Source organism: Pantherophis guttatus, chromosome 1 (genome assembly GCF_059756535.1).
Source record: "Pantherophis guttatus breed Tessera chromosome 1, ASM5975653v1, whole genome shotgun sequence".
Classification (NCBI taxonomy): Eukaryota; Metazoa; Chordata; class Lepidosauria; order Squamata; family Colubridae; genus Pantherophis; species Pantherophis guttatus.
The window spans coordinates 102656500-102678805 of NC_142063.1; the positions used below are offsets into that span (position 1 = coordinate 102656500).

The 22306-nt window shown below is 38.3% G+C and overlaps 1 protein-coding gene across 1 annotated transcript; it reads right to left on the reverse strand.

The window, feature by feature from the left end:
• Positions 1-876: 876 nt before the first annotated feature.
• On the reverse strand, positions 877-21620 carry UEVLD (UEV and lactate/malate dehyrogenase domains). Its single transcript, XM_034416932.2, has 12 exons — positions 21167-21620; positions 18874-18958; positions 17513-17578; positions 14941-15104; positions 12779-12914; positions 9779-9897; positions 9240-9345; positions 8507-8677; positions 4166-4339; positions 3216-3294; positions 2833-2956; positions 877-1960 (listed from the first exon to the last, which is right to left on the reverse strand). The coding sequence occupies exons 1-12, from the start codon at positions 21206-21208 to the stop codon at positions 1796-1798; spliced, it is 1431 nt and encodes a 476-aa protein (XP_034272823.2). The 5' UTR covers positions 21209-21620; the 3' UTR covers positions 877-1795.
• Between the last annotated feature and the right edge of the window lie 686 nt (positions 21621-22306).

The following is a 22306-nucleotide window of genomic DNA, read 5'->3' on the forward strand; positions in this document are numbered from 1 at the left end:
ACAACTTAGAGGCCTCCTAGAGGAACCAAAAGGATTTTGGCTGAGTTTGTACTTTTTCTAACCGGATGCATTGCTTTTTAGAATAGAGTGAATAGAAAGTTATCCAGTGGTCATCTATCAGAGCCCGCTTCATTTACATTACCAGATTCCTATGGGGTCATGTAGGGGTCATGGATCCCAGAGTTGCTGAGAATTGGGTATTATATAAATTTTAATTTTTACTGATTCTTATTTTTTAAATAATGGTTTATTTTTTATAATGACTATTTTATAATTTATATTTTTCTTTCATGGTGTGCACCATCCAGAGTCACCTCTGGTGAGATGGGCGGCTATATAAATCTGATAAAAAATATAAATTTAATTTATTATTGTTATTAAAAACAAGCACAATTAATCCCAAGACAAATTCACAAGTGGGCTTACTCTTTATTACTGTTATTTGTTTTAAAATTAGGATAGGTGGCTTCACAACCTGCTCTTTCTGCCCTGTTTTTTTTTTAAATGTGTTTTTAAATCAGCTGGCGATTGCCCCCTGCAGTTTTCCTGGCAGCATTTTTCATTAGTGGCTTGCCAATTCCTTCATTGGAGTGTTGAGGGAAAGTAACTGACCCAAAGTCACCCGCATGTGTGCTGAAATTCTGTAGGTATTATTACTGCTGATTCAAAATACCAGCAATGCACCCATAAAATTGTGCATCACTTCCTCATTAAATCTTTACCTCTGAAAATCATAGAATTCAAAGCAAAAGATGTACATCAGATACCATTAGCCTTATTAATATCTCATTAAGAAGGGGTTTTTTTCCATATCGTAATTTTTGGAAAAATAATCTACGGAAAATTGGCAAAAATCATTGTAAGCATACATAATTACACAATAACATTTTATTAAATTTAGTGTGGCAAATCTTTTTGTATTGCTAAAAGCTTAGTGCAATATTAGAACTGAGCAGCCAAATACATTAAAACTTAACTACTGCATAATAATGAATAGTGCATTTACATGTTGTTCCTGTCCGTTTCCAGGAGTGTGGATCCAGCTACATGAAAAAGATTACTTTGGTAGGTCCTCCTTAGTTTTAGGGTGGGATAAAGGAGGATAAACAAAGCATGTTCTGTGCCTAAAACAGAAAGAATCCTGTTTTCTCTCTGGGTCTTGGGAGCCAAAAATGCAGCAATGTATTATGCTACTATTTTTAAAAGCCTTCGCCCAAGACTTTCCCCTAAATCTTTAGAATCTATACAGAACTCTAATTAGACAAAATGAGCCTAAAGTAATATTTGTGCAATATAATGGCAACATCACATGATTGACTTGGTAGTATAAACATTTAAAAAAACATAAATATCAGTTGAATCATGAACATTGATTTTAGACAATACTGTGCTGCCATTTCTTTCTAAGAAATGTATATTATCTATATACAGTCAATAATGTATGGGAAATAACAATCTAATGGTGATATATTACCTCTGACTGCCTAACATCTCAGATTAAAATAAAAATTTACTTAAGAGAACAAAGTTGAATAGTAGTATTGAAGGTCACAGCATGAAGAGGAAAGGGCAAAGAAGTACAGTAATTTATGATTATAAAATATCTTACGTGTAAGGCCATGGCCGTTAATACCTTCCCTAACCTAAATGTTTTTGTCTACTTTTAGTTACCATATAATAATATTCACTAAAGTTTCCACACTGTGAGAATTTGATGTTGGACCCAGTTGGTTGTTAATACCTTTTCTGCAAATCTCAAATATTTTAAGAACAAAAATCTATGGTTCCTTGGCAATCAGAGCTTCAGTTGCTGTTGAAGGTCATTGACAGATGCAGCACTGGTTTGAAGTTTTTCAACTACATTATCCTCTTCCACAGGCTTCATCATTTCAATTACACCACTGATTCCAAGTACACAAGGCATACTTAAAAATACTTCACTGTTTATATTATAACACCCCTAGAAAAAAAAAACATAAGCATAATATTTTTACATGTATCTGGATTTCATCAAAGGTATATGAAATTTAAGGCACTTCGGGCTTGAATTTTACATATTCCAGTCACTAATACTTGTAAGATTTAAATAAGCTTGCAAGTAATTACACAATTTAGATGTATTTTTATCTGAGCTGTAAAATCCCAGATTGACACTAAATAACAGCAAAGAGATAGAGAAACTAATTCTTTGCTGTTACTTAGTGACCATCTGGAACTACAGTATTTCAAGTGATTTATAGCATACAAACCACAAAACCAAAAGTGAACATTTTCTGCTTTAAATGACATTGGCTGTTTAAACCATATTAGTTATCAAAAGTTATAACTGAGGTAAGCCAGCAAAAGGACTAATCATTTTAGTGTCTGACCTTTGTTGCTGAGAAACATAATTTATTCTGTTAAAAGTAATATTTAGAATTGTATTTTCAATTGTATTAAGTATTTTTAAAAAGTTTTTTAAAATGGCTGTAGAGGGATGCTGACAGCAACCAACAAAGAGGACCTTTGACATCTGGAATGAAAAGGTGCTGGACCAATTTCTGATGCTGCCATGGTGGCCACTGTAGCAACACAAACCATGAAAATAGCAAATATATTGTCAGATGAAAATTGAAAACAATATTTCCATTGGATTTGGATCAGAAAAACCCAAAATCAGCTGGCCTCTACCATGGGATATGTAGGACAAGAAGAAATGGTTAGCCAGGTATCCTCAAGCCAAAGTCAGGGGCACCTGTAGATCCTTTTTTCTTTTCTTCTCATGGTTTTCAACTGTTATCTATAACCTTAATATTCAGTCTTTTTCAAAAGTAAAATCAGTTTCCTGCTTACCTTCACCGTGGTTGATACAGAATGTATTTTTCTTTTATCATTCAATATAGTGTCAGTCAGATCAGCTATTGACAGACCAACAGACCAAGACCTTTGGCCTTTTCCTTTCAGAATTTCCATGGCTCTAAATACAAGAAATACATCTAAGACTTGAAAAAGACTTTTCCAACAAGCAATATATTCTTTTCAATATCCACATATTTTCACCAGAGCTGTTGCTATACTCAAAATATAAATGTTTTATAGTTAAATAATGTAGATTGTGCTACTCAGATACAGGTGAACATTTATATGTGGGCTAAAATCCTATACCAGCTTATATAGAAGTCCCATTAAAATAAGTGTCATTTCCTACTAAATATATAGAGGCATAGAAGTTTTACCTGTTAGTCAATACCTGTTGATCATTTGTTAACTTATCATCAGGATGATTTATCACTGAATTAGAACTCCATGCTGCCACTGTATAAGACAATTGCAATTAATTTTTTTTTCAAACATTTGGATAGTTAGATAACATGTCTTGGTTTTCAACCTATGTACTTTGTAGTCTTATTGTGTCATGCTAATAGAGGTACAATACTCCCTCTAATTTCTCCTATTAGCTATTAATTAAAGCAGAAGTTGGCAAATGTTTTAAAGTAGACTTCACTTACCAATTGCCTCAATCAATTGCAGCAACCATTTGAAGTTATAATGGTGATGAAAAAAATAACTCTGCAACCAAGGCAAGTATTTACAATCTTTGCAGTGTCCCTCAGTCATGTGATCATCATTGTAATCAGAATATGTTGTTCTGTGCCTGACCCATTGTTTAGATTTTTCACCCTTGCAGAGCAGAAAGTTTAAGGAAGGATTATAAGAGAGTAAGCAAGGGAATAGACATCAAAAGGAATGTGCTAGCAAACATCCAGTGTATTCCCCATTTTTTGCCTCTAACTTTCTTGTAATCTCCTCCTCTCCAATCTCCCTACTTCATGAGGGAAGGAGAGAGAAAATGAATCAGGCACAGGAAAGATTGTTTAAACATTAATTCCTTCTTGCTAATTATCCCACCATTCCAAAGGGTGGAAAAATGAAGAAAATCAAAGCATAATTGCACTCACTTGATTTCCCACTTAGTGATGGCTTTGTTTAATGACCAATTTCTAGTCCCAATTGTGATCACTAAAAAAGGACTATCCTACATTTTCCATTTATAAAATTGTACCTTCAGCATAAATTTCAATGTTTTCTCAAACAAATATAAAAGTGCTCATTTATGTTCTAATTCAAAGAGGAAAGAAAATCTAAAATGTAGATTCCTAAGTCATACTGTAGTTCAGTGTTTTACCTTTGTTTACTCCTTGTTCACCGATAATCCAATTGTCTTTACTTCTGCTTTGGGCTTTCAACAGATTTGTAATAACATACTGGAATCTTGCTGAATCCAAATTGCAACCAATTCCAATAACTCTGCTTTTGGGGAATCCACTCAGCTTCCACGACACATAGGTCATTATTTCTACTGTAGTTGTGATTTTAAAAAAAATTAAGAAAATTGACAAATATTTTTAAGTGAATATCAAATAGTGGTTTAAAGTGTCTTGTAAATATTCCTGATTTTTAATGATTTTTGTATTTACGGTAAATTCCATTTTTAACTTTAAGAAAAATTATACTGTTATTTGGGCAACTGTTTGGGATAAGTGGAATGGTGTGCCATACATAGGCACATACATCTATTAATTTCTATGATTGCTGAGGAATCAGAGGTTTACTATTTCTTTGTGAACAGCTGCAGGATGTCAATAAAAGGTCAGGATTTCTTGCATAATGAGAAGCTTTAATCGCCATAAAGATTTGATTGTGTTGGAGAAAAGATGTGAAAGGACTAAGTTTAGTATTATTTATTATGTATCTATTAGACTTTGGATAACACATACTATTCAAGTTTCTTGTACCTTCACCCATTCTCATTTATAGCAGAGATATAACTCTGAGAATAAACAGGGAACAAACAGTACTGATGATGATATCTAGATAGGTAATGAAATGTCTACAAACAAACAAGGAACCAAGCTCAGAGAACACCAAGGACCTCAGCCTGAACTACAGAATGGAATCTTCTAATGAATTCAGAACTGGAGAGGGAGTCTTTTTGGAGATCTCTGATTAACTAACAGTCTATATGTCAACTATTAGATATAATAGTTGTATACGAGATTATAATATAATCTCGTATAATTTGGAAAAGAGCAATTATAAATTTTGTCCATTACTTTTTTTTTTTTTTTTGAGGGGCGGGTCATTTTTAATTATGTTCCTCTACAGTAGCAAGCAAGCAAAAAAAAAAAAAAAAACCAATGTCAAATCTCTTCCAAAATTTTTCCAAGAAACTGTAAGAACATATGCAGGCAGTTACCAGGAGTCAATATTAACCCAAATGTTTGCACAAACACACCAAAGCAGGCACAAATATATATATATATATATATATTTAGAAGAGCCAACAATATCCACAGGGAGTCAAAAAGTCAGTATGTTTTGTTGCAATGATGCAGCTGAAGCCCTGCTCCTTTTATATGTGTACCAACACTCTGTATATCAAAACTTCCTTCTACGGATGCCCTGAATAGAGCTCATAGTAATTGGTCTTTGTTAGGTTCCAAATAGCAAGATCTCTTCCTATGTCATTGGATTTTTAAATTATTCTTTCCAAAATTTACATAATTTATGTAAATAATTTTTAAGATTGTCAAAATTCCCTTCAACATCAAAAATTTGTCCTTCCCTATTCTGCTGATGTCTTCCTTCAAATCTGAATTGGTGTCACCCATTGATTTCAATGAACCCTCCCAATATATTAGGCAGTCTTTAAAAATATGAATTATGCTTCTTAATAGGAAGCAAACTGAAAAAAGATCCATCTCTGCAATACTAAACACACAGAAAATATTTGAAAAGACTGGCTGGAAGTACAAAAATGGTAAAAAGACATTTATTTTAGTTTAGATTATTTAAATTTATATACCGCCCTACTCCCGAAGGACTCAGGGCGGTGAACAGCCATAAATAAAACAAATATAATATAAAATTTAAAAACAAGTTAAAAGACATATTAAATAGATTTGGCCCACTAATTAAAACATCCCTATTTTTAAGAATAGATCCGAATTAAAATTAAACAATTAAAAAGGGTTAGGCCAGCCCCGCTTGATGGAATAAAAAGGTCTTGAGGGCACGGCAGAAAGTGCGCAAATCCGGGATCCTCCGTATCTCTGGGGGGAGCTCGTTCCAAAGGGCAGGTGCCCCCACAGAGAAGGGTCTCCCTCTGGGGGCTGCCAGTCGACACTGTTTGGCCGACGGCACCCTGAGAAGCCCCTCTCTGGGAGCGTACTGGTCGGGCAGAGGCTACCGGTGGCAGAAGGTGGTCTTGTAGATAACCAGGTCCTGAGCCATGGAGTGCTCTAAAGGTGATAACCAGTACCTTGAAGCACACCCGGAAGACCACCGGGAACCAGTGCAGCTCGCGCAGGAGAGGTGTTACGTGGGAGCACCATGTCGCTCCCATAACCACCCGCGCGGCCGCATTCTGGACCAGTTGGAGCCTCCAGGTACTCCTCAAGGGGAGCCCCATGTAGAGAGCATTACAGTAGTCCAGGCGGGAAGTGACGAGGGCGTGAGTGACCGTGCATAAGGAGTCCTGATCCAGAAAGGGACGCAACTGGCGAATCAGGCAAACCTGATAGAAAGTCTCCCTGGCCACAGCCGTCAGATGTTCTTCTAAGGACAGCCGTGTATCCAGGAGGACGCCCAAGTTGCGAGCCCTCTCCATGGGGGCCAACGACTCGCCCCCAATAGCCAGCAATGGCGCCAGCTGGCTATATCGGGACGCCGGAAACCACAGCCACTTGGTCTTGGATGGGTTGAGCCTGAGTCTGTTCCTCCTCATCCAGATCCGCATGGCCTCCAGGCACTGGGACATCACTTCAAGGGCATCATTGGGGTGGCCCAGGGTGGAGATGTACAGCTGAGTATCGTCAGCATACTGATGGTACTTCACCCCAAAACCACGGATGATCTCACCCAGCGGCTTCATATAAATGTTGAACAGAAGGGGTGAGAGGACCGACCCTTGTGGCACCCCACACACAAGGCGCCTCGGGGTCGACCTCTGTCCCCCTGCCAACACAGACTGCGACTGGTCAGAGAGAAAGGAGGAGAACCACCACAGAATGGTGCCCCCCACCCCCAGCTCTTCCAACCAGCGCAGCATGATACCACGGTCTATGGTATTGAAAGCCGCTGAGAGGTCTAATAGGACCAGGACAGAGGAACAACCCCTCTTCCGAGCCCTCCAGAGATCATCAACCAACGCGACCAATGCTGTTTCCGTGCTGTACCAGGCCTGAAACCCAACTGGAACAGATCTAGATAAACCGTTTCATCCAGGTATTGGGGAAGCTGTCGCGCCACCACACTCTCAACAACCTTCGCCACAAAGCGAAGGTTGGAGACTAGACGACAATTTGCTAACACTGCTGGGTCCAGGGAAGGCTTCTTGAGGAGGCCTCACCATCGCCTCTTTCAAGGCGGCGGGAAAGCCACCCTCACTCAACAAAGCATTAATAATCCCCTGGAGCCAGCCTCGTGTAACCTCCCAGGAAGCCAGCACTAACCAGGAGGGACACGGGTCCACTAAACATGTGGCCGCGCTCAGTCTGCCCAGAATCCTGCCCACGTCTTCGGGGGTCACAGGGTCAAACTCTTCCCAGATAATATTTTCAAGACCTGCCTCCATCAGCCCACCTGAATCTACCCAGTCAGAGTCCAAGTCTTCCCGAATTTGAGCGATTTTGTCATACAGATACTGTACAACGTCCTTGGCCTGACCCTCCAAGGGGTCCTCCCGCGCTCCCAAATGAAGAAGGGAGCGGTCACCTTACTCATATGATATGGGCTGTTATTATTTCATTTTGGCTTAATATCTTTACGTTTTTAATATAATATTACAAAGATCAGCATGATTTAAATATGTTAATTGAACTGCATGGACCAAACTCAAAACGTATGACTACAAGTAATATGGATTTATGGATTTATCAACCATGGAAAGCAGCAAAAATATTACTCTTCAATGTTAGAAAAATAGCACAACCCCATCTTTACAGTCTTGGATTGTCAGGATTCACTTTTTGTATATAAACAGAACAGAAAGAATTATTATACCAAAATAGTTAAGATGTTAACAAACTTGGTTGATTTTTTTGTAAGTGGTATACTATATTTCTGCTCTTTATTTCCGTGCTTGTGTTTGTATAGTTTTAAAAGACTGTAATCCTGGTACTACCTCATTGGAGATAAGCAATGGAGTTGAATCATGTAACAAATTACACAACCTTTATACAATATTTGGAATCAGAAAAATCTGTTGAGGTTTTTAAATTGCCTAAAAGGAAATTTCCAATAACTGTTCATCACGTAGAACAAGATAAAACAACCAGCAGATTTTTTTTTAAAAAGTTGACCTAATACTTGATACTGTTATTTTGTGGCTGAGAATTATGACAAAATAAGATACCTTTTAATCCTCACTAAGATGATGTCAAAAAACCCTAAGATAATATCAATTGCAAATCATATCTTGTGATTGAAACTTCATAGAATTATATTAAACTTTGCCATACAGTACCTGGCTGAGAGGCAATAAGGAGTACACTGTGTTGACTGTAATGAGCTATTGAGGGAATAATGCCTCTGAACAATTCCACATTGCTCTGTACAACCTCCAGATAGGACTGAGCATTCCCTAAAGAATTAATGGTAAGCACCACCAACTTTGAGTCCGCTGATGCAGAAAAATCTATAAAAATATAAAGAATTGCAAATTATTATTGAATATGTCTTATTTTCAAGAATGGCATTTTTAAAAAATAAATAAATAAATCTATGATAATACATGGTTTATTTCCGGACTTGAGATAAATAGGCAAAAGTATCACTTCCAATCTCTTCCCACTTATATAATTAATAGAGGAATTATTATTAATACTACTGAAATTGAACTAATGTCAAAAATTCAAAGAGAATTCAGTCTATTACGTAGTAATATGTCTTTACACATAACCCTTGCTATGTTCTGCCAATTTTGGAATGCAGATCAAATCTCAGGAAGAATATAACATGGATTAATATTTCATATATGTAAATAAATGAGTATGCTTTGACTGTATTTGCTGAGCTCTGGGATGAGTACATTAACCATTTTACATGTACGTAGGATTATCTATGCAGTACAATCTTTGTCCAAGACTGAAGCACTGAAGTGAAAGAAGCTTCCAAAACTTTTTGCACCCTGCAGAGCAGCCCAGGTGAATACTTCAGTTTGCAATATTGCTAGAAAATACTATACAGTGTAATATTACCTCGACTAATTTCCACCTTTGGCAAGTCAAAGATTTCTAGGTCCATTGTTCCTCCTTTCACTGTAGCTTCTGAGCAGTCCAAGACAACCACTTTGTCAGCAATATCCTAAATTGATTCAAAAGAAAGAAAGAAAGAAATGTTTTTCATCAAAGCAAATACGAATTGTATTCTGAGAAGAATTCTGTGGGATTCAATCCAACAAGAATAATAAGTACAAAAAGTTAAGCAGCTTTTTTGAAAAATATCACATTCAAATAAACTAAAAAGAAAGTAAAAGTGCATTCCTAATACATATAATCAAAAATTACAGAGTTCATAAGTATTTATTCTGAGATTAGATGGAAAACATCTCTTAATGAATTTACACAGAAATGCATTATTAATCTCTAATAAGGTAATGCCTCCAGCCATAATTTAGAAGACTTTTATGGAGAAAATATTCTGTGAATATGGTCTCAAATATTCCCCTGCTCCAATTATTTTATTACAATATAAATTTATTACAGAAACGAGCATAATAGTAACAGAAAGTGCATACCTTTGCCGAAATAGCCAAAATACAAGCAAGGCCTAGATCTCCAGCCCCAACTATTGTAACTTTGCGTAATCCTCCATCATTTTTCTTTTCTTCTCCCTTTGATTGTCCATTGTTTTCACCTAAAAACCACATGCTATTTAAATAAACGATTATGCATTGTAAATGCATAATACTGATGCTCAAAAAAAATAATTTTTAAAAATGCTTTGGTCTGGACAACTGTAATTATGGTACTGAAAAATAAAAAAAAATGTTATGCAAACAAATCCTATGCATAGATGTTTACTTAAACGTAGGTTTGCTGGGTTCTATTTATCTTACCCCCCAGATAACATGCAAGGGATTGCAACATGATTTTTTTTTTAGGTGAAAAGAGAAATGTTGTTGTTGGAACTAATGGGAGATTGTTCCCATTCCAATCCAAACTGTGGGAAGGGCAAAGACTTTCTTCTCTGTTGTTCCAATTTGGCAAAGGCTCTTCCACTCTAACCATTTGTTACACAAAAAATTGATCAATACAAGCAATACCAAACTCAAAAATACATTAATAGCTTGATCCTAGGGACAGTAGATTTAACAAAGGAAACTGAGATTTCTTAATTGTTTCAGAAACTATATGGCATTAACAGTGGTGGGATTCAAATAATTTAACAACTGGTTCTCCGCCCTAATGACTGGCTGGGTGGTCATGTGACTGAGTGGGTATGGCCAACTCAACGTCACTCATGTCAAGGGGTGCCTCATCTCGTCTGGCCTCTCCTTGCCACGACCGGCCACGCCTCTCCTCGCCTCGCCTCACCCCTCCCCACCACTCCTTCTTCTCACGCCTGGCCGCTCACCTCGCCGGAGCGAGTAGTTTTCAAATAAAAAGAATGCTGACCTTGTGCAAATAATAAACATCTTGACTTCAGGTTTGATGCATCTTGCAAAAATATTACTGCTCATTCTAGTCTCCTTTCCTACTAACAGGCCCATCTCAGATTGTAATTTGCTACAACCTCTCTTGTCTTTTGCATCATTCTATGGGAAATTATTCTAAAATGTTATCTGTAATGTTTGCAGCTTTACAAGTTTGTTTTCTCTATCCCTGTTTTTGCATGCAATTCTTATAAGTTATTTTGATATTCCTTCCATCTTTTTAAGCAAAGTAGTGCTTAAGGTGCTGGTCTAGAAACCAAGAGACTCTGAGTTCTACTCCCATTTTAGGCGTGAAAAAATGGCAGTGACAAGTCACTCTCTCCCAGCCCAAACCACTTCTTAGATTGTGGTTTTGGGCAGTGGTGGTTGCTACCGGTTCAGGTGAACTGGTAGCGGCGGAGGGGGGGCTCTGCCCCCACGAACGTCTCTGCACATGTGCAAAGGCTCCTGCGCATGACATGAACCAGTAGCGACGGGATTTGAATCTCACTACTGGTTGTGGGGAAACTAAGAGGAGGAAGGAATATTAGATAAGTTCTCCACCTTGAGTTCCTTATAAAGTAATAAAGACAGGATAAACATCTAACAAAATAAATAAATCATTTGTGAGAACTACTGCATTTATTTCATTTTTATCCACTTTATTTTTCTCTACTTTTTTATTTATTCTTCAATGATGGCATAACCTGTGAAATTCTTACCTGTCTCACATGCCAGGGTTATGTGGGAAAGCATCAGGTAAACACATCCATGTGAATGGCAGGCAATAGCAGCAGAAATCACTAAACAGCTACATTAAGACAGAAAGGTGGAGGCACCAAAGTGCAAAAAGCAGAGGATCTCAGGGAGAAGAGAGGTGAGACATCCACCTTTCATCAAACTGGCACAACCTAGTCAACTACAGAAAGTTAGGAAAGGCATCCATGTCTCTGTTAGCTCTTTCCATTGGAAAGTTTTGAGATTGTTTCAAACTGACAGTGTAAAAATTGCCCCAGCTCTACAATACTGGTGACCTTTTTAATGATCTTTCACTTTTTATCTAGAGAAGTGCTAACAGGATTTAAAAAGCAAACCATGCCCTTTTTTCCATTTAATCAATTTTGCTAAACATCTCCCCAACTCACAATAAAATATCACTGTTCCAATATTTGAGGGGCTCCTACAAAAATGAGAGGTCCATCTGTTTTCCAAAACACTAAAAGGCACAACAAGAAACAATGGATGGACACTAACCAAAGAGAGAAGCAACCTAGGACTAAGGAGAAATTTCCTAAGGGTGAGACCAATTAACCAATGGAATAGCTTGTCTTCAGAAGTTGTGGGTGCTCCATCACTAGAGGCTTTCAAAAAGAGTGAGGGAAGTACACTTCAAAAGGACAGTGCCAGGAACCACTAAACTAATGCAGAAAACTTAAAACAGCCATACCCTTTTTTTTAAAAAAAGTCAAAACTGGAAAGCAAAAGCAAAAGCAGTAGCTAAGAGCAGCCACTCAGGCTAATTGAAAGCCTGTGCATGCTGCCAAAAGCCATTAACCCTTCCAATTCTATTATTCAACTCTATGTTCTAAATTGGGTATATATAATAGAGTCAATATCTATAAATATCACTACAAAGCACATAATGTTAAAAGTTACAATCTTGTGGGGCGATATTACTGACTGCCCAGGGCCTCATACAGGCCTTTGGCCATAGGTTGGACACACCTGTTCCAGATCTTATGCTTTGCTGGAGCCACGGTGGCACCGTGGTTAGAGTGCAGTACTGCAGGCTACTTCTGCTGCCAACAGTTTGGCAGATCAAATCTCACCAGGCTCAAGGTTGATTCAGCCTTCCATCCTTCCAAGGTCAGTAAAATGAGGACCCAGATTGTTGGGGGCAATATGCTGACTCTGTAAACCGCTTACAGAGAGCTGTAAAGCACTATGAAGCAGTATATAAGTCTAAGTGCTATTGCTATTGCTGCTATAATGTAACAGTTTACTGATTTGGATTCTTCCAGGAAAATCCAAAACAAAATTATCAAGATACTATGAATTATACACACAAATAACAGATGGTAAGTTTCCAGAAAAGATGAATACCGTCAACAATTTTTGTGATATACGAAAGTAGGTCCATCTGTCTGGCTTCATCAGAAGATGATAATGCATATAACGGAAGTTCCTCTTCAAATTTTATGCTCATTTCCTTTAACAACCCTATAATTACTGACTGTGGCTGCAATAAATACAGGACAAATTAGAATTTAATTATATAACAGATATACCACTTAAAACATTGTCTAGTAAATTTTTAAGATAGCGCACTAGATATATAAACTGCTTGGGAATATGAGGCATGGATTTTAATCATTGACACAAAAAAATTGGAATACTTGTCAAAACAGTATTTTTTTTCATTGTTTCATGATCCATTTTCCAATGTTTTCCTGGAGACTAAAATAATCAAGTAAAAGCAATAGGAGCAGGGCTATATAGATGGAAGGGCCCTGACTCACATAGCTAGATTTACAAAAGGACAAGAGCATATTTTAATACTGTTGCTGATGGAGTCCTTAATTTTTTAATGAATGAGTTCTTTTATTCATTCAGAGCTGGGATGCCGCTGAAGTCCCATCTTGGTGCCTGAAACTGTGAGGGTTTACTGGAAGGAAACAGAACCCAGGTTTTGTACACTGGGGTCTCTTTCAGCTATGGTGATTACTGTGAATGAAGAGACACCATTTCTGAAGAAGATCCACAATTTATAGGCCCTCCTGGACATGAAGCTCCTGTTGAGCCTCAGGTGATGGATATAGTCAAGGGGGTTGTTACCCAGCTTTGGCTGATGTATAAATTGTGACCTTCCCTGGCACAAGAGGACCTTACAACATTGGCTCATGATTTATTTACCATCTATCTACACTACTACAATGCACTCTACGTGGGGCTGTCTTTAAAAACTATCCAAAAGCTTCAGTTGGTAATAATGTGGAGTAGCCCACATGCTTACTGGCAAGTATTGCTGGGAACCTATCATGCCTTTTTTGGGAACCCCATGTTGGTTGTTCAATAGATTCTGGATGTAATTCAATTATTGGTGTTAACCAGGGATACTATTTAGCAGGTTCTGGAGAACTGGTAGTGGAAATTTTGAGTAGTTTGGAGAACTGGCAAATACCACCTCTGGCTGGCCCCAGGAGTACAGAGGGAATGGAGATTTTGCAGTATCCTTTCCCTGGAGTGGGATGGGAATGGAGATTTTGCAGTATCCTTCTCCTGCCATGCCCATCAAGCCATGCCCACGAAGCCACACCACGCCCAAGCCACGCCTACAGAACCGGTAGTAAAAAAAATTGTATTCCACCACTGGTGATAACCTTTAAATCCATTTATGGGTTCCTGCCAGACTACCTAAAGCCTGCATCTCCTTACAGAAGTCAGGTTGGCCATTATAATTGTGGTGGGAGAAGCAGCTGATGGTTCCCCACTTTTGGGAGGTCTGGGAGTCAGTGTTCAAAAGCCAGTCTTTTAGAGAGGCCTTGAAATAAGGCCCAAAGGTATTTTTTCAGGAGGCAACTGGACTTTCTTGTTTTTTTCTTTTTGTTTTTTTTTTGAAGACGTTTTCGCTTCTCAGAAGAAAAAACAAGAAAGTCCAGTTGCCTCCTAAAAAAGCACCTTTGGGACAACCATGACCTGGATGACTGAGAATCTCTACAGACCTTGAACTTAAGGTTAGATCTGCTCCTGCCTTCCTCACCTTTTGGAAGATGCTGGATACCACGTTTTTTTCCAGAGGTATTTGAGTTGTAACACCACTTTGGTATTGTATGTTTATTGCTTTTAGTCCTTTCCTGTATTTCTGTATTTTTATTTTGTTGTATTTGTAACCTGTTGTATTTGTAAAGTTGGTTAAATAGTAGTAAAATAAAAATCAAATAAAGGATGGATGGATGGATGATGGATAAAAAAAAGGCATGGTTTGGGGATGAAATCTTCATCCGCTCTTGAGTAACACTGGTTAACTTGACTTTGTTAATAAGGAACCTGAAAACCTAATACTACCATCCATTCTACATACATTATGATAACCATTTTGTATTCAAATAAATTGTATTTTATCTCATATTGCACATATTTATGTATGTAATTATATGTGGAAAAATGATAACTGCTGCGAAGAGGTACAAAGGTATATCACCTTTATATAAATTTTAATAAGATAATACATATAATTTTATGTAATGTATTTATCTAATTCTTACATGACTCCAGGCTTGTAGATATGGCAGGTAAATCCTTCCACGGACATCGACATGTTTTCCAACAGAAATTCCCATATTAGCAGTAGGGTTTAGAAAACAAATGGGTGGAGTAAAAGGATAAGAATCTAAAATCCATATGCAAATTGGAATATTATAAATGTTACCTGTCAAAATACAAAATAAAAATCTGTTTAGCAAAGGTTCCATGCTTCTCATTTCAGCTAGGAGAGAGAATGAATCCCCTACCCTTCATGACAGGGATGGAAAATCAGTGCCCACCCTCTGAAATTGTTTTCCCTCTCCCCACAAGTTAAAACTGTTCCTTAACTCCTGTTGATTTTCCAGGAAGACAGGTTAAAAAATGCTACTCTTCTGAAGAGACACTGCAGCATATGTTACATAAGAATTGTAGATTTGTTGTCCAGCTATGGCAGTATTTACTTTTGGACTTGTATTAAATTGTTAACTTTTGACACTGAAAACTGATTTTCTGACTTGATAATTACCGGCTGTTATTTGTTGTAGATTCAGTTTAAGATTATAACAAACCCAGGCAGGTCCCATGAATAGAGTAGTTTGATTTGAGATGGGAATAAACTTCCTTCCTTCCCCAGGCTGCTTTATGAGGGGCAGGGTGTATGCTGCTGTCCCCTCCCGCCTGGGTTAATGTGAGGGTCCCTTCTCTGGTAATATTGAACAGCAAACTAGGGCATACAAAACTTTTGCCAGACCAATTCTTGAATACAGCTCATCTGTCTGGAGCCTGCACTGCATATCGCACATTAATACAATCGAATGAGTCCAGAGATATTTCACAAGAAGAGTCCTCCACTCCTCTGCTCACAACAAAATACCTTATGCCACCAGACTTGAAATTTTGGGCTTAGACAACTTAGAACTTCACGGTCTTCAGTCTGACTTGACCATAGTACATAAAATCATCTGCTACAATGTCCTACCAGCCGATGAATACTTCAGCTTCAACCAAAACAATACAAGAGCACATAATAGATACAAACTCATGGTAAACCGATCCAAACTAGACTGCAGAAAATACGACTTCAGTAACCGAGTTGTCGACGCCTGGAATGCACTACCTGACTCTGTGGTTTCTTCCCCAAATCCTCAAAACTTTAACCTTAGACTACCTACTGTAGACCTCACCCCATTCCTAAGAGGTCTGTAAGGGGCGTGCATAAGTGCACCAGCGTTCCTAACATCTCTGTCCTAATGTTTTCTTTTATTCGTATTGTTTTCATGTATTTATAATGTTTACACTTGTATCTATCATAAAATATATGCTTGACGAAATAAATAAATAAAAATAGTTCCTCTCGGAACCACTAGAGTTTGTCATTGAGCTTGCTACTCGGGCTACCTAACCAAGACAACCTAGTGTCAACTCTATCTTGGGGTTTATTGCGCACCCTCTTCCAGGAAGTTTCAGCCTCTACTGCTGGACTTCTTTGATGGGGCATCAGCACTGTAGCTTCTTCAGCAGGTCTTTTCTGATTGACCTTTTTGATAGCTTTCCTTTCTTTGATAGCTCCATGAATTCCTCCAAAGTCTATTGCCAGACGTTTGGGATAGCTGCTGACTAATTTCAGCCAAGAACTGATTTTTTTTTTTTTTTTGAGATTCCATCCATGGACTTTCTCTGGACAATATCCATCCAGAAACCTCTGCTGCTTCTATAGCATTGTGGCAAGTCTGTTACTTGAACTGCTGCTGAATCTCCTCCTGACTTTCACACTGCTTTATCTCCCCCTATTTCCATTGTTGCAGTATCAGCTTCATGCTTAGCCAGCTGCAGATTTTCTTTGTTTTTCTGCTGCTTAATTTTCACCATTATAGCTTAATCCAAAAAGTCTTTCCAGCTCCCTTGCTAAGAAACTTCAGCATTCATTTTACTTACTTTGTTACTTAGTAGATTCATAAGGCTGTCTAGCTTAAGTAATGTGACTTTTTGTCCCAAAGGTGCATTTTTTTTCAAGAGGCAACTGGAATTTCTGGGTTTTCTTTGAAGACGTTTTGCTTCTCATCTAAGTAGCTTCTTGAGCTCTGACTGGATGGTGGAGAGCTGAAGAAGCTTCTTGGATGAGAAACAAAACATCTTCAAAGAAAAACCAGAAAGTCCAGTTGCCTCTTGAAAAAGCACCTTTGAGACAACCATGACCTGGATGACTGAGAATCTCCATAAATGTGACTTTTTGTTTCTTACTTCAGACTTCAAGGGAAAAAAGACCTCTAATTATGCTGTACTATAAATTCCTGCTTTTTATTTTATCAGAGCCATCCACATAAGTAAGTAGACTAGGAAGGAAGGGATGGCAAGGTATTTCTTCCCATGCTGATCCAGACCCTTTCCTTGAGAATATGATACTAAAGTTGCTTTATTTTATTAGCTGCTTATTGTACTAGAGGTAAGCTGTACAATATATATATATATATATACACATTATAGCCTGTGATTGAAGCAACATATAATTTTTGTATCTAAATACATTTTGAAGTATATTATTTGGAATCTTCAAATAACAAGAAATACAAAGGAAACATTCCTCGAACTCACCCTTATATTTTACTGGAACAGTACTAGTAAAGTTCAGAAGGTCTTTCTGGGATCCATCCTTGAAAGCTAAAATTCAAAACATTATATCACTAAGGATTTAATTTTTCCTTTTAAAATTGTCTTAATTTAGTACTGATGATATGTATTGTTCCTAACATTTCAAATTAGCTAAAGCAGTCATTTATTTTATTAATTTCTTAAAATATGTGTCTGTGTGTGTATTAAGGCACTGAGCTAGAAAGCAGGAGACCACGAGTTCAAATCCTGCCTTGGCCATGAAAGCCAGCTGGGTGACTTTGGATCAGCCACTCCCTCTTAGGCCAATCCACCTGACAAGGTTATTGTTGTGGGGAAAACAGGAGGCTGAAGGTGTGTTGGATATGTTTGCCACCCTGAATTATTTGTAAAAATAATAAATGCAGGAAACAAACAAACAAACAAAAGCATTACACGCACATATGCAGAAATAGAAATTGCATAGAATTTCAAAACATCATAATAGGACATAAAAAGTAAATTCAGCAAACAGAGATTTTCTAAGGCAACATAATGCTACAGAAAATCTATTCAAAAACTACAGGGATCCTAATTAAAAAAATAGCAGCATATAAATATACATTTTTCTCTACCATGCCATTGTTGTAAAGGTTAGTAAAAGTGATCAATTAATTGCTGAAAATTTAAGAAAAGTATACAGTAAGATTGCAATTCCATGCATACTGCCCAAATAATTGAAAGGAAACAATGAGTATAATTCCTAATAAATACATTATAGTATTAATATGCAGGTTATACTATTATACTGTGAATACACAACACACTTCAGGTGCTAAATAATAGGCACATAGAGTATATTAATATTAATATTCAGCATTTATTTCACTTTATTTATCTGATTTATACGATCCCCCAATTAAAAAAAATTGCAGGTACAGGTAGTCCTCATCTTACGACCACAATTGAGCCCAAAATTTATGTTGCTAAGTGAAAAATTTGTTAAGTGAGTTTTGCCTCATTTTATGACTTCTCTTGCCACATTTGTTAAATGAATCGCTGTAGTTGTTAAATTAGTAACATAGTTGTTAATTGAATCTGGTTTCCCCATTGACTTTGCTGGCAGAAAGTTGGAAAAGGAGATCAGATGACCCCGGGACACTGCAACTGTTATAAATATGAGTCAATTGTCAAGTGGCTGAATTTTGATCACCTGACCTTGGGGTTGCTACAACGGTCATAACTGTGAAAAATGGTCATAAGTCACTTTTTTTCAGTGCTGTCACAACTTCAAATAGTCATTAAGCAAACTGTTGTAAGCCAAGAACTACCTGTAATATATTTATCCCCAAAATAGGAATTCTTACTGTAGGTGCTCATTGTGAACCTGATGTTGGGATACAACTCATTTATGTGCTTCAGTTCTTCTATGGTCAGATCTCGGAATTTATACTGGAGACATAAGAAAGACAGTTTTGATCATCTTAAACATGAACTACAGGGCCATGTGAAGGAAAATGTCTAAACAGCCACTTGGATTACACAAGAATACAACACACATATATCTGGAATTCTTCATTGAGCAAAATTCCTAGGGAATGTGGTAAAGGGTGATTTGATGACAACATTCTCCTATGACAATATTCAATACACAATCATGTGGCATGTTTGCTGCAAATCATGCTCCGACCATAGACTTCACAAGCAGCAATAAGCAGAAGATACACTTTCATAGCAAAGTTTGTATTATATAAAAACATCATCCTAAACCATAAAGGGATGTTTATAATTTGGGCTTAGAGCACTTAAGAGAGCTGTCCAATCCACAGGTCTCTGAGCTGGCAGAAATAGCACGTCAGCATAAATTGCCCTCCTATTCTCTATCCTTACTTAGCAATAGTAACAAAGCTGTCTTTATATACTGCAGGCTAAATTAAGGAAAAGGATTGGCGGATGCCCTCAGATTTGTTTTCCCTCCCTCTTGCAAGCAGAGGATCAACCACCATTCATTCTCCTTAACATGAGACGGGGAGAATCAGGTAAATGAGGTTGGTGCTTACAACAGTGAATTTAGTCATCTGGCCAGTTGCCTTAGAGCTTGTGAATGTGCAGTGACATGCCCTTACTCAGCTCAATGCTTCAATCACTCAGGCTATTTGTGAATAGAGGCTCATTCTCCTCACTGCTACACGGGTACCAAAACAGAGAGCACATGGGCATGGAGAAAGGGTACAGGATCAAGTGGGAGATAATAATGCTCAAGCAATGTGCCTCACCCATCTTGGAAGAACCCAGAGGTGCTTTTTCAAGAGGCAACTAGACTTTCTGGTTTTAGTTTGAAGACATTTCGCTTCTCAGCCAAGAAGCTTCTTCAGCTCTGATTGGATGGTGGGGAATGGAATCATGGATGGTGGGTAATGGAGGATTCCATTCCCCACGATCCAGTCAGAGCTGAAGAAGCTTCTTGGCTGAGAAGCAAAACATCTTCAAAGAAAAAATAGAAAGTCGTTGCCTCTTGAAAAAGCACTTTTGGGACAACCATGATCTGGATGCCTGAGAATCTCCATAGACATCCTGGAAGGAGTTCTAAGAAAAGAAAACTCTATTTTAAAAAAGAAGCAACTAGGGAGGACTTTATGGTATCTCAACTGCACCCTGGGGATAAGAGAAAGTAACCCCACCAGGACAGAGCAGAGAAAGGCTGATATATACATACTACAATTTGGGGACCATGAAAAGCAGCATGAACTATGAATTTTATGCACACTCCATTGTGATTTATTCAATAGAAATATACGCTACTTCCACGTTAATGTGCTATTTACTGGGTCCATCAGGAGATCAGCTTAATAGAAAAGAGATTGTACATCAAACAAGCATGTCCTATTGTAATAATGATGAGTCTGCGATTTCTATTCCCAGAACAAAAAAAAGGTGATGGGATTCGATGATATATAAATTATTGAGGAGGAAATAGCCAATGTTTGAAGCAGAAAGGAAAAAAAAAAACTAACTCCGCAAGATTGAGGAAACCCTGCAAAAACAGACACCATTCACTGCGGCTGAACAGGGAAGATCAGGTCCAATAGCAAACGGGAAGAAATCGACCAAGAGAGAGAGCGGGCAAGGGAAGCACGATCCAATGCAATATTTTTCAATAAAGGAGAATATTTATAGCTCAGGGTTGAAATGAGGAGTCCTTGGTGCTCTCTGAGCTTGCTTGTTTTCTTGCAGACGTTTCATTACCCTAACTAGGTAACTAGAGCACTAGTTACGTTACCTAGTAACTAGGTACCTAGCAAACATGTTACCTAGTTAGGGCAATGAAACGTCTGCAAGAAAACAAGCAAGCTCAGAGTGCACTAAGGACCCCTTAATGTTTTTCAAATTTGGCAACTTTAAAATGTGTGGACTTCAAGTCCCAAAAATCCCCCAACCAGCCATGTTAGCTGAGGAATTCTGGGAGTTGAAGTCCACACATCTTAAAGCTGCAAAGTCTGGAAAAAAAAACCCATTGATTTAATGGATTCAGGCAGTCGCTCCCTTTCCCTTCAAGCCAAGCCAGGGAGGGAAGGTGCTCCAAAATTGGGACGCCGAAACCAGAGCTTCCACTAGCTCGCGCTTCTTAAAACTCTTCCTCCTCCCACTTTCGCCGCTTGCCTTGGTCAGCCACTTCCGCAACTTCTCCTCCGAGAACTCCATGGTTCGCTCTCCCAGCGGGTTCGGAGGCGCCGGCAGCGCTTCCTGTTACTGTCAGCCCGAGAGAAGACGGCAAGCGGCAAGGTCCAATCAGTCGAGCAATTTGGAGGGCAGGGCAGGGTTAGAGCGGGCGCATCTGTTCTGTTCGCGCTGCTCAGGTGAGAGAAGCAGCTACGCGCAGATCTTCTCCTTCTGGGAATGTTGAAAAGTCAGGCTGCGCCTCAGGTGGCCGCACAAAACGTCAGAGCGAATCAGCTGTTGGAGCTATCTTGGTTCGAGTCGAACTGGGAATCGTTCCCCTGCGGCATTCTTCACTAGACGAACTGCGTATCAGCCCTAATTAAAAGACATTACCTGGCATAGCATTTTCCCCTGGGACAGCTACCTCTGAAAGAGATGCTCGTCTGGCCGGGCTGTAAAATAATATACAGGGAATCCTCAATTTACACAACAGGTCATTTAGTGACCGTTTCAAAGTTAACAATGGCACTGCAAAAAAGTGACATGACCATTTTTCACACTTACGACTCTTGCAGCATCCCCATGGTCACGTCATCAAAATTCAGACTTGGGCAACTGACTCATATTTATGATGGTTGCGGGTCCCAAGGTCATGTGATCGCCTTTTGTGACCTTCTGACAATGGGGAAGCCAGGTTCACTTAACAACAGTGTCACTAACTTAACAAGTGCAGTGATTCATTTAACAACGGTGGCATGAAAGGTCGTAAAATGGAGCAAAATTCATCTAACAAATGTCTCACTTAACAACAGAAATTTTGGGCTGAAGTGTGATCATACATCGAGGAGTTCTTATATTTAGAAGGCAGCCTCCCTAACCAAGCAAAGTTAAGCGCCATCTCCCAAGGGTACCCTAATTATTGTTGGAATAGGCTGCTTGGTATCCTCCAGGCATGTTTGACAACAATTTACATAGTTCTTTGTAATTGGCCAAATTAATTTGAGTTGAAGGGCATAAAATTACCTATCTGGATAACTTTCAGAAAAATTTATCATGGTTTTCTTGAAAGCAAGTCTGGATGGAAATGGTAGGATTTGACAAAAGACTTTGCAAATGATGGATGAGAAAACCACTTGAAAA

Coding starts and splice junctions, on each gene's coding strand:
- UEVLD (XM_034416932.2), bottom strand. CDS start 21,208: ATGGAGTTCTCGGAGGAGAAGTTGCGGAAGTGGCTGACCAAG. Junction 3,295..4,165: donor TGAACAAGGAGTAAACAAAG/GTAAAACACTGA, acceptor TGTCTTATACAG/TGGCAGCATGGAGTTCTAAT. Junction 2,957..3,215: donor CAACAGGTATTGACTAACAG/GTAAAACTTCTA, acceptor TCTTGTATTTAG/AGCCATGGAAATTCTGAAAG.